The 11,867-nt window shown below is 50.9% G+C and overlaps 1 protein-coding gene across 2 annotated transcripts in view; it reads left to right on the top strand.

Moving 5' to 3' along the window:
• The first annotated feature begins 5,703 nt into the window (after positions 1 to 5,703).
• Positions 5,704 to 11,867, top strand: part of BATF2 (basic leucine zipper ATF-like transcription factor 2) — a 9,558-nt gene continuing 3,394 nt past the window's right edge. The window contains exons 1-2 of one of the 2 annotated variants that reach the window (XM_025357505.1): positions 5,704 to 5,873; positions 8,235 to 8,336. In XM_025357505.1, the coding sequence (XP_025213290.1) occupies positions 5,835 to 5,873; positions 8,235 to 8,336 (141 nt within the window). In that variant the 5' untranslated portion in view covers positions 5,704 to 5,834. The remainder of the gene's footprint in view (positions 5,874 to 8,234; positions 8,337 to 11,867) is intronic. The other variant, XM_025357506.1, reaches the window with a different exon arrangement.

Raw genomic sequence — 11,867 nt, forward strand, 5'->3', positions numbered from 1 at the left:
ATACAAAAATTAGTGGGACGTGGTGGTGTACGTATGTAATTCCAGCTACTCAGGAGGCTGAGGCAGGAGAATTGCTTGAACCCAGGAGGCGGAGTTTGCAGTGAGTCAAGGTTGCGCCACTGTACTCCAGCCTGGGTGACAAGAGCAAAATCCTCTCTCAAAAAAATTTTTTAAAAAGGCTGGGTGTGGTGGCTTATGCCTGTAATCCCAGCACTTTGGGAGGCAGAGGCAGGTGGATCACTTGAGGCCAGGAGTTTGAGACTAGCCTGGTCAACATGGTGAAAACCCGTCTCTGCTAAAAATACAAAAGTTTTGCTGGGTGTGGTGGTGTGTGCCTGTAGTCCCGGCTACTTAGGAGGCTGAGCCAGGAGAATCGCTTGAACCCGGGAGGCGGAGGTTGCAGTGAGCTGAGATCGTGCCACTGCACTCCAGCCTGGGTGACAGAGCGAGACTCCATCAGAAAGAGAGAGAGAGAGAGAGAGAGGGAGGGAGGGAGGGAGGGAGGGAAGGAAGGAAGGAGGGAAGGACAAAATACAAGCCTGTTGTTACATGAATAAAAATTAATCAGATATGTATTGAGTGCCTTTGTTAAGTTTAACAGATGTTTATGTGACTTAACTGTGGGCCGTGCACTGTTCTAAGCCTTTTACACAAATTACTTAAATCCTTCTATTATTATCCCCATTGGCCAAGCATGGTGGCTCATGTCTATAATCCCAGCACTTTGGGAGGCTCAGGTTGGCGGATCACCTAAGGTCAGGAGTTCGAGACCAGCCAGGCCAACATGGTGAAACCCCATCTCTACTAAAAATATAAAAATTAGCTGGGCATGGTGGCTTGCACCTGTAATCCCAGCTGCTTGGGAGGTTGAGGCAGGAGAATCACTTGAACCCAGGAGGTGGAGGTTGCAGTGAGCCGAGATCATATCACCTCACTCCAGTGTGGGAGACAGAGCAAGACTCCGTCTAAAAAAAAAAAAAAGCCGGGCGCGGTGGCTCACGCCTGTAATCCCAGCACTTTGGGAGGCCGAGGTGGGTGGATCACCTGAGGTCGGGAGTTTGAGACCAGCCTGACCAACATGGAGAAACCCCATCTCTACTAAAAATACAAAATTAGCTGGGCGTGGTGGCACATGCCTGTAATCCCAGCTACTACGGAGGCTGAGGCAGGAGAATTGCTTGAACCTGGGAGGCAGAGGTTGCGATGAGCCGAGATCGTGCCATTGCACTCCAGCCTGGGCAACAAGAGTGAAACTCCGTCTCAAAATAAAAATAAAAATAAAAATAAAATAAAATAAAAATAAAAAAACAAGGTGAGCGTGGTGGCTCACGCCTGTAATCCCAGCACTTTGGGAGGCTGAGGCAGGCGGATCACGAGGTCAGGAGATCAAGACCATCCTGGCTAACACGGTGAAACCCCATCTCTACTAAAAATACAAAATATTAGCCGGGCATGGTGGCGGGCACCTGTAGTCCCAGCTACTCAGGAGGCTGAGGCAGGAGAATAGTGTGAACCCGGGAGGCGGAGCTTATAGTGAGCCAAGATCGCGCCACTGCACTCCAGCCTGGGCGACAGAGCGAGACTCCATCTCAAAACAAAAAAAAAAAAACAAAAACAAACAAAAAACCCCACAAAATTGTATGTTTCTGTTTGCCATAAAGACAACCACCATAACATATCATCTCCATTTTACAGATGAGGTATAAAGAGGTTTGTTAAGTAACCTTGCCCAAGAACAAGTTCCAGGTCTTAGGATAGAGCCTGCCCATCCTTCAATGTCCCTTCAAAAGAGCTCCTGCTCTGGAAATCCTTCCCTGACCTCCCCAGCAGAAAGTGACCTCCCCAGTGGGAAGTTCTATGACAGGAAGTGCCTTCCTCAACAGGCGTGTCCCACACACCCTTGGATTGTAAACTCCTCCCAGCTGAGGCTTGGCTCCCACTGAGGTGTGGATGGGAAGTCAGTAGCCAGTCAGCACTGCCAGCAACTTACTGGCCTCTTTTTCTGCTTTCATCTGTAGCTCTCTGGAGGTGCTCTGAGGAGGCCATGCCTAATATGACCTAATCCCTAATATGAGGGATGCACATGGTTGAAGGACCTAGACTGAAGGGTCGTCATCTTCAGCAGCTGGAGATCTGAGCGTCTGTCTAACCCCAGGAAGTGTGGGAAAGAATTGGGACAGGGTAGGGGCTGGACACAGTGGCCAAGATTGCACCACTGCACTCTAGCCTGGGTGACAGAGTGGGACTCTGTTTCAAAAAAAAAAAAAAAGTGGGGGCACAGGGCTTCAATGCATCCTGGCTTCTCCCAAAACAGTGGTGTGACTTTCTCTTCCCTCTACCTCAGTTTCTTTACTAGTAAAATGATGAAGTTGGTTGAGGAGAGCCCACCAGGAACCCAGAGCAGGTCCTGTGGGAATGAGCGAAAAGTTTCTTTCCTCAGAAAAGTTTTGGGGTTCCTGGGTGGCAAGCTGCCTGCTGGACTTTAACTCATTAATTCATTAATTGAGCGTCTATTATGTGAAGGCAGTGTTTGAAGCACTGAGGACCCTTCAAAGAACCAGTCCTGCCGTGCAGGAGCTCATTGGTAGGTGTGGTATTTGGGAGGCCTCCAACCCTCCACCCACTGGGGCTGCTGGCTCTGGACTAATGGACCAGGCCTTTCCAAGCAGGGTGTGGAGCAGGACTGAGGCCTGGAAGAGAGAGGTTGTGTTCTCCCTGCAGCCCTGCCCCTCCTGTGGGGTGACCTTGCCCCTCTGGGCATTAGTTTCCTCACCCTCTTTTTTTTTTTTTTTTTTTGAGACGGAGTCTCGCTCTGTCACTCAGGCTGGAGTGCAGTGGCCGGATCTCAGCTCACTGCAAGCTCCACCTCCCGGGTTCACGCCATTCTCCTGCCTCAGCCTCCCGAGTAGCTGGGACTACAGGCGCCTGCCACCTCGCCCGGCTAAGTTTTTGTATTTTTAGTAGAGACGGGGTTTCACTGTGTTAGCCAGGATGGTCTCGATCTCCTGACCTCGTGATCCGCCCGTCTCGGCCTCCCAAAGTGCTGGGATTACAGGCTTGAGCCACCGCGCCAGGCCCTCACCCTCTTTTTATGGACTGAAAGTTTGTGTCCCCCGCAAACTCACACACTGAAGTGCCAACCCTTGGTAAGATGGTATTTGGAGGTGGGGCCTTCAGGAGGTAATTGGCTGAGATAAGGTCGTGAGGGTAGGACCCTACCATGGGATGAGTGTCTTTATAAGAAGGCAGAGAGACTATCTGAGAACACGGCAGGAGTGCCACCATCTTCCAGCCAGGAAGAGGCCTTGCCAGGAGCTAAACCTACCAGTACCTTGCTCTTGGATTTCTCAGCCCTCAGAACTGCGAGAAATAAAAGTGTCATTAAGCCACCCAGTTTCTGGTATTGCATTATAGCAGCCTGAGCTGACTGAGACACCGTCTAAGGCAAGGTCAGATTGGATGGTCCCACCAGCCTGGGAGAAGTCTCCCACAGCCATTCCTAGTTAAACATTACCCACTCCCCCTCCTTCCCTCCCTCCCTGCCACTCCCTCTCCCAGCCGCCTCCTTAGGAAGCCATAAATGCTGCCTTCTTTGGTCTTCTCCCAGGGCTGTGGTGTTCTGGGAAGAGCTACACCTGCTGTCTCACCTCTGTCAGAAGCTGAGATCTGGAGAAGAAAGATTGGGGGTCCGGGGTGGGGGCTGGGATCTGGAGTGGGGACACTAGCCCCTACACACACACACACACACAGACACGCGCGCGCGCGCGCGCGCGGGTGTTTCTTCTTAGTCACATCATGCATAAGGCACCTGCAGATCCTCCCAGGGGAGCTCATAGGCTGGCTTAATGAGCCCTTCAGGTGCCTGCCTCAGGCAAGATGCCCCAGCCTTCCTGGTTTCTGGGAAACAATAATTCAGAGAAACAGGGATGGCCTCACTGCGTGGGGCATCCCACTTCAGCCTCTGCCCCCAGGCCCCTCAGAAACTAGGAGGGCAAGGCCCAGCTGTTATGCCCAATCCCACCCACCCAGGCATTTTAAATTAGGAGCCTGCATTAATAATCTTAGAATCCAGAATATGACACCACAAATCTCAGGAGGGGGATTCCTTGCCGCATAGTACTTTACAATATCCCAAGAGCTTTCTTCTCATTTCATTCTTTCCCATCTTCAAAACAACTGTCAAATAGGTATCATTTCTTTGTAATTGCCAGCATATATTTGAAGACACTGAGGCTCCAGGTGATAAACCGGGTGAGTGGAGTGCCAGGACTGAGAGTCAAGTCTTTTGACTCTGAAACCCAGACTTACTTTATGCCTGGTTCTAAGGATAGCAGGGGACTGCACTCTCCACATCGCTGCCCATGACAGACATCACTAATCGATCATGGTGTGGCAGACATTGCTATCAACTGCAGTACTCTTTTTTACTAAGCTCAGAGGTGTCCATGACTCTTTAAAACAACATTCCAGCCACCATCACCTATCAGAAGATCATACCTGTATTTGCCATTCTTGTGACCCCACATCATCAGCCATGAGCCCTCAGGTCTCAGGTACAACCCCAAGATGCTCTAGTCACCAGACCATAGGACTCTACAGACTGCATGCATGCTGTTCTTGGACAGGAATTACTGGCCTCTCTGGCCCCCAAACAGATGCCCCATCCAAGTGTGGTCCCTCTTAGAGATACAGCAACCATGCAGATATGCCTGGGGCTTCAGGGTTTGCTAGGTCTTTATTTTTTAATTTTTAATTAATTAATTTTTTGAAACAAGGTCTTGTATTGCCCAGGCTGGAATGCAATGGCAAGATTATAGCTCACTGCAGCCTTGAACTCCTGGGCTCAAGTGATCTCCCATCTCAGCCTCCTGAGTAACTGGGAATACAGGTGTGTGCCACCATGCCCAGCTAATTTTTTGTTGTTGTTGTTTTAGTAGAGATAAGGTCTTGCTATGTTGTCCAGGCTGGTCTCAAACTCCTGAGCTCAAGTGATCCTCCTGCCCTGGCCTCCCAGAGTACTTGGATTACAGGCATGAACCACTGCATCTGGCGTAACAAAATTGTTTTTATCCCCACTTTACAGATTTGGAAACAGAAACACAGATGAAATTATGAACCCAAGTCACGTAGCTTGGAAGTTGGGCTCCTAACTTCCACTGGACATCAATCTTTCCACTGCTACGCAGTCTGTTGTACGAAAACAGTAATGTATCCATCTGTTCTATCCAACGGCCATTGCTTATTTTTGCAGACATGCTTCCATAGTGGTCTCAGAAGGTTTGGGGGTGGTTGTATTATCTGGCTTAGTTCCTGTAATGAGCCTGGGAGTGGGTAGTTGTACCATCCTGCAGCCCTTACGGATGAGAAAACTAGGGCTCAGAAAAAGGAGAGTCACTTTCTGAAAGCTGGACAGCTCCAATGTGGGCTGTGATCCAGTTCCCCCAATTCCAGAGCTCAAGGGCTCTCTACCCTACATAAGCCTCAGTCCCCACTGGCTTCTCCTCTCATCTCAGTCCCTGGCTGCCTGCCCTCCCTCCCCCGGAACACCCTCCTCACACCTGGCCTTTGGTCTTCCCTCCTCTCCACCCTGCACCATCCTCTTTCCAGAGAAGGGGCCCAACCGGAAGACCAGTTCATGTTAGGAAATTCTAGCCACGTGAACAAGCCTGAGCCAGGGATTCTGAGCAACTGGTGGCTTTAGGAGAAACTGAAACTTGGCCCTCTGGGGGCGGAGTGGCCACTGGGGATTTAAAGAGCCACCACTTCCTTAGGCCTCCAGAGGGCACTGAGAAGTCACAGCTGCTGAGGGACGACTCTGCTTCCCTGCCTAAGCCATGCACCTCTGCAGGGGCAATGGGCTGCTGACTGGGACAGTGAGTACAGGGGATTGGGGATCGGGGGTGAGAAGGGGAGCATCTCAAGGGTTCTCAGTGCCCAGGCAGTGAGGGCTGCAGTCAGGAGCTCCTAGTCCCAGCTCCATACTCTTAGCAGTGTGACAGACGGCTCTGCATGCCCCTCTCTGGGCCTCACTTTCCTCCCCTGAAGTCGGGATTGGAATGAGTTGTTTCCAGCTCTCACATTGCAGGTCCAGCCTTCGGTTTAGAACTTGACCTCTGTGTACTTGCTCTCCCCTAACGTACCTGGTCCCCCCTCACTACCCTCACAGCAGCCTTTCCTTCCTTCTCCATATAACCCAGGCCGGCTGGCCGTGGTGGCTCACGCCTGTAATCCCAGCCCCTTGGGAGGCCGAGGCAGACAGATAACATGAGGCCAGGAGTTCAAGATCAGCCTGGGCAACACGGCAAAACCCCGTCTCTACTGAAAATACAAAAATTAGCCGGGTTTGGCAGGGCACGTGTGTAGTCTCAGCTACTCGAGAGGCTGAGGCAGGAGAACTGCTTGAACCCAGGAGATGGAGGTTGCAGTGAGCTGAGATTGTGCCACTGCACTCCAGCATGGGCGACAGAGAGAGACTCTGTCTCAATAAAATAAAATAGGCCAGGCTCGGTGGCTCACACCTGTAATCCCAGCACTTTGGGAGGCTGAGGCGGACAGATCACCTGAGTTCAGGAGATTGAGACCATCCTGACCAACATGGTGAAACCCCGTCTCTACTAAAAGTACAAAAATTAGCTGGGCGTGGTGGTGCATGCCTGTAATCCCAGCTACTCAGGAGGCTGAGGCAGGAGAATTGCTTGAACCTGGGAGGTGGAGGTTGCAGTGAGCCGAGATCATGCCACTGCACTCCAGCCTGGGTGACAGAGAGAGACTCTGTCTCTAAAATAAAATAAAATAAAATAAAATAAAATAAAATAAAATAAAATAAAATAAAAATATTCCCTGGGCCATGGTTTCCCTTGGAGGCTCTGCCCATCTCACAGGAGCCCCATTCACTCTCCATGGGTCCTGTCTCAGCCTTTAGTCTCTTGGTGCCCCAGTGTTACAGTGAGCCTGCCGTGGACATGGCCCCCGGGAGCATATGGCCAGGGTGGAGCTGTGGCAGGAGCCTAGGAGCATTCAGAATCTGCGGCCAGGGTGGCCAGGGCCTTGCCTGAGGTCCTTACCCTCAAACAACATGCCCCAGAGAGACTTGGGGGAGAGGGCTGGGCTGTGAGCTCTCCAACAGTCCCTCTTGCTCTGACTTTGCAGAGCTCTGGACATTTGGGTAAAATATTTTATCTAAGTTTCATTCACCCCAGGGTACAAGGTGGTCACAACTGTCAACCTTTGAGTCCACTCTTCCACCAGAGTAAACCCTTCATTCATTCATCCTTCGCTACCACCCCACTGCGATGTGAGCAATTTGAGGACAGGCATTTGTGTGTATTTTGTTTGCTATTGTGTCCCCCTAGCTTATTGCCTGGAACATAGTAGGAGCTTATACATGTTTGTTGAGTAAGTGAATATCTGCTTTGGGCTTGAGCTGAGCTCGGCACAGGGAACATCTGCCCTCATGGAGCTCACAGGAAAGTTCACACCTTGGTGTGGAAATCATGGCAGTGAGAAGAATGGAAGCTGAGCTTTATGCCACGCCAGCTCTGGGCTGCCTGCTGCATGGGCTTTACCCCTCTGCTGTGGTGCTTCCATTGCAGGGATGGGGATGGGGCAATTGGGTTCAAGAATGTGGGGCTTGGCTGGGCGCGGTGGCTCACACCTGTAATCCCAGCATTTTGGGAGGCCAAGGCTGGTGAATCACCTGAGGTCAGGAGCTCGAGATCAGTTTGAGACCAGCCTGGCCAACATGATGAAACCCCATCTCTACTAAAAATACAAAAATTAGCCAGGCATGGTGGCAGGCGCCTGTAGTCCCAGCTGCTTGGGAGGCTAAGGCAGGAGAATCGCTTGAACCCGGGAGTCAGAGGTTGCAGTGAGCCAAGATTGTGCCGCTATACTACTCCAGCCTGGGCAATAGAGTGAGACTCTGTCTTAAAAAAAACAGAAAAAAGAATGTGGGGTTTGAAGTCAGCCCTGTCTGAATTTGAATCTCAGGCTTCCCATCCTCCCTGTTTGCCCTCCCACCCTCCACGTGAGCTATGAGCAGGACACGGAGTGAGGCTGGCATTCCAACACGGTGTGCAGTGCCTGCTCTAGGGGTGCCAAGGGAGCTTCTGGGAGAACAAAGACCCTTGGGAACTTGACTCAAGGGGAAAGACTTGGCTTTACAAATGGCAGGCCAGGATGGAGGGCACAAGGCCTGACCGCGCCCCCTGAGTCCTCTGCCTCGTGCCCCTCAGGACCCCGAGGAGCAGCAAAGGCAGCTGAAGAAGCAGAAGAACCGGGCAGCCGCCCAGCGAAGCCGGCAGAAGCACACAGACAAGGCAGACGCCCTGCACCAGGTGCGGACAACCCTTTTCCTTGTCTCTGACTCTACTTACCGGCCCGGTCACCCCTTCTCCACCCCACCTGTGAGCAGACTTTCCCCAAACTCCTGTATTTTTCTAGGTCACCTGGGTTTGGGATGAGGAAAGGGTCCTGTGGCTGAGATTTGGAAAGTTCTGGGTGTTGAGTACAAACCATGTACCAGGTACACACCAGGATCCAGGGACACAAAGGGTTATCCTCAGCCCAGCCTTGTCCTAAGGTGTCTGCAGTCTAAGGCAAGGAAGACAGGAAGTGCAGGCAAACAGGGAGACCCCAACACAATGGCCAGCTGAGACACTGGTTAAAATGCAGATTCTAGGCTGGTCACAGTGGCTCACGCCTGTAATCCTAGCACTTTGGGAGGCTGAGGCTGGAGGATTGTTTGAGCCCAGGAGTTCAAGACCAGTCTGGGCAATATAGCGAGACTCTGTCTCTACAAAAATTAAAAAATAGTTAGCTGGGCATGGTGGTGCACACCTGTAGTCCCAGCTACTCAGGAAACTGAGACAGGAGGATCGCTTGAGCCCAGAAGTTCAAGGCTGCAGTGAGCCATGATTGCACCACTGCATCCAACCTGGGCAACAGATTGAGACCCTGTCTGTAGAAGAAAAAAAAAAAGTGGATTATTCTTCCTCTGCCAGCTCCCACCTCATGAGGCCAGGTGGGGCCCAAGGACCTGCATGGTAATCTGTGATTAACCACTCAGGGGTCAGAGTTCAGGAGGTGGCCAAGACCATACTGTGAGAACTGTGGTTCAGGGTTAAAATGGGCGGGGTTTCCAGTCCCAGTTTCAAGTTGCTTCCTTTACTGAGCTTCATGCTCATCTGAAAATACCATAGATGGTGGCTTAAACAACAGACGTTTATTTCTCACAGTTCTGGAGGCTGGGAAGTCCAAGATCAAGGTGCCGGCCAATTCGGTTCCGGGTGAGGGTGCTCTTCCTGACTTGTAAGTGGCTGCCTTCTCACTGTGTGCTTATGGCCTCCCAGTGCACATGAGAGGACAGAGTGATCTCTTTCCTTTCCTCTCCTTTTTGGGGTTTTTGTTGTTGTTGTTGCTTTTGAGACAGAGTCTCACTCTGTTGCCCAGACTGGAGTGCAGTGGCGCCACTTGGCTCACTACAACCTCTGCCTCCTGGGTTCAAGTGATTCTCTGGCCTCAGCTTCCTGAGTAGGTGGGATTACAGGCATGCGCCACTACGCCCAGCTAATTTTTGTTTTTCAGCAGAGGTGGGGTTTCACCATGTTGGCCAGGCTGGTTTCAAACTCCTGGCTTTAAGTGATCTGCCTGCCTCAGCCTCCCAAAGTGCTGGGATTACAGGCGTGAACCACTGCACCTGGCCCCCTCCTTTTTGTTTTAATTTTTTATTCATTTATTATTTATTTATTCCTTCTTTTTTATGTCTTCATATTCTTTATTTTTTAATAGAGATGGGGGTCTTGCTATGTTGCCCAGGCTGGTCTTGAACTCTTGTGCTCAAGCAATCCTCCCACCTCCATGTCCCAAAGTGCTGAGATTACAGGCACGAGCTACCATGCCTGGCCCCTTCCTCCTTTTTTTTTTTTTTTTTTTTTTAGAGGATCTTGCTCTGTTGTCCAGGTTAGAGTGCAGTCCACGATCTTAGCTCACTGCAACCTCAGCTTCCCAGGCTTAAGCGATCCTCCTCACCTCAGTCTCCCGAGGGGCTGGGACTACAGGCATGCACCACCACACTTGGCTAATTTTTGTATTTTTTGTAGAGACAGAGTTTCTCCATGTAACCCAGGCTGGTCTTGAACTCCTGGACTCAATTGATCCACCTACCTCGGCCTCCCAAAGTGCTGGGATTACAGGCTTCAGCCACTGCTCCCAGTCTCCCTTCCTCGTCTTATAAGGACATCAATCCTATCAGATTAGAACCCTATCCTCTATCCTAGGACCTCATTTAAACTAAATTACCTTCTAAGAACCTTATCTCTAAATGTAATCACATTGGGGATAATGGCTTCGACATATAATTTTTGGAGGGAACACAATAGGGTCCATAGCACATAGGTGGTGGCACTGAGTGGTCTAAAGAGGAGATGAGCAAGGCGCAATGGCTCACGCCTGTAATCCCAGCACTTTGGGAGGCTGAGGTGGGTGGATTACTTGAGGCCAGGAGTTCGAGACCAGCCTGGCCAACATGGTGAAACCCCATCTCTACTAAAATACAAAAATTAGCCAAGCACGTAGCTAATTAGGCAGTCCCAGTAGCTGGGATTACAGGGACTTGGGAGCTAATTAGCCAATCTCAGTAGCTAGGGCAGGAGAATTGCTTGAACCTGGGAGGCAGAGGTTGCAATGAGCTGAGGTCATGCCACTGCACTTCAGCCTGGGCAACAGAGAGAGACTCTGCGGGCGGATCATGAGGTCAGGAGATCGAGACCATCCTGGCTAACATGGTGAAACCCCCGTCTCTCCTAAAAATACAAAAAATTAGCCGGGTGTGGTGGCTGTGATCCTGGCTACTCAGGAGGCTGAGGCAAGAGAATGGCGTGAACCCGGGAGGTGGAGCTTGCAGTGAGCCGAGATCAAGCCACTACACTCCAGCCTGGGCGACAGAGCCAGACTCCGTCTCAAAAAAAAAAAAGAACTTTGAGTCCAGGGCCAAAACAACAAAGAAAAAGGCGATGAAGCCTGAGCTTAAGAACAAATGGGCGTTTTCCCAGAGGATGAAGGTCAGAAAACACATTGGGAACAAATGACACAGTGCTGGCACAGGCGTGGGGAGCAGCAACCTGTAGACCAGGTGAGAGTGAGAACTGGTGCTCAGAATGGTGCCTAGGAGACCCATGCATTCGTTTATTCCTTCCTTCTGGAAATGCCTATTGAGCGTCTGCCGTGTGCCAGACACAGTTCTAAGCACTGGATATAGAGCTGTAGACACAGTAGACAAACGCCCACCCTAGCCTCACCCCACAGGGCTTATATTCTCCTGGGGAAGCCAGACCCACAGACAAAAAGTCCCTCGAGTGGTCAGGATGTCAGATGGTGTTAAATCCTGTTAGGAAAACTAAAACAGGGAAGAGGAAAGGGACGAAATTGAAATTGTCACTCCTTGAGCCTCCTGAAGGTAGCAAATGAATGAATGAATGAATGAGTGAGTGACTCAGTTCCTGGAGGTCTTTGGAGAATTTAGGTGAAGGGTGACCTAATGATACATTTTAGAAATGTCCATAATTCCAGCTGTTGCACGGTGGCTCGCCCCTGTAATCCCAGCACTTTGGGAGGCCAAGGCTGGCGGTCACGAGGTCAGGAGTTCGAGACAAGCCTGACCAACATGGTGAAACCCCATCTCTACTAAAAATACAAAAATTAGCTGGGCATGGTGGTGCGCACCTGTAGTCCCAGCTACTCAGGAGGCTGAGGCAGGAGAATCATTTGAACCCAGGAGGCGGAGGTTGCAGTGAGCTGAGATCGCGCCATTGCACTCCAGCCTGGGCGACAGAGCAAGACTCTGTATCAAAAAAAAAAAAAAAAAAAAA

The sequence above is a fragment of the Theropithecus gelada genome, chromosome 14 (genome assembly GCF_003255815.1).
Source record: "Theropithecus gelada isolate Dixy chromosome 14, Tgel_1.0, whole genome shotgun sequence".
Classification (NCBI taxonomy): Eukaryota; Metazoa; Chordata; class Mammalia; order Primates; family Cercopithecidae; genus Theropithecus; species Theropithecus gelada.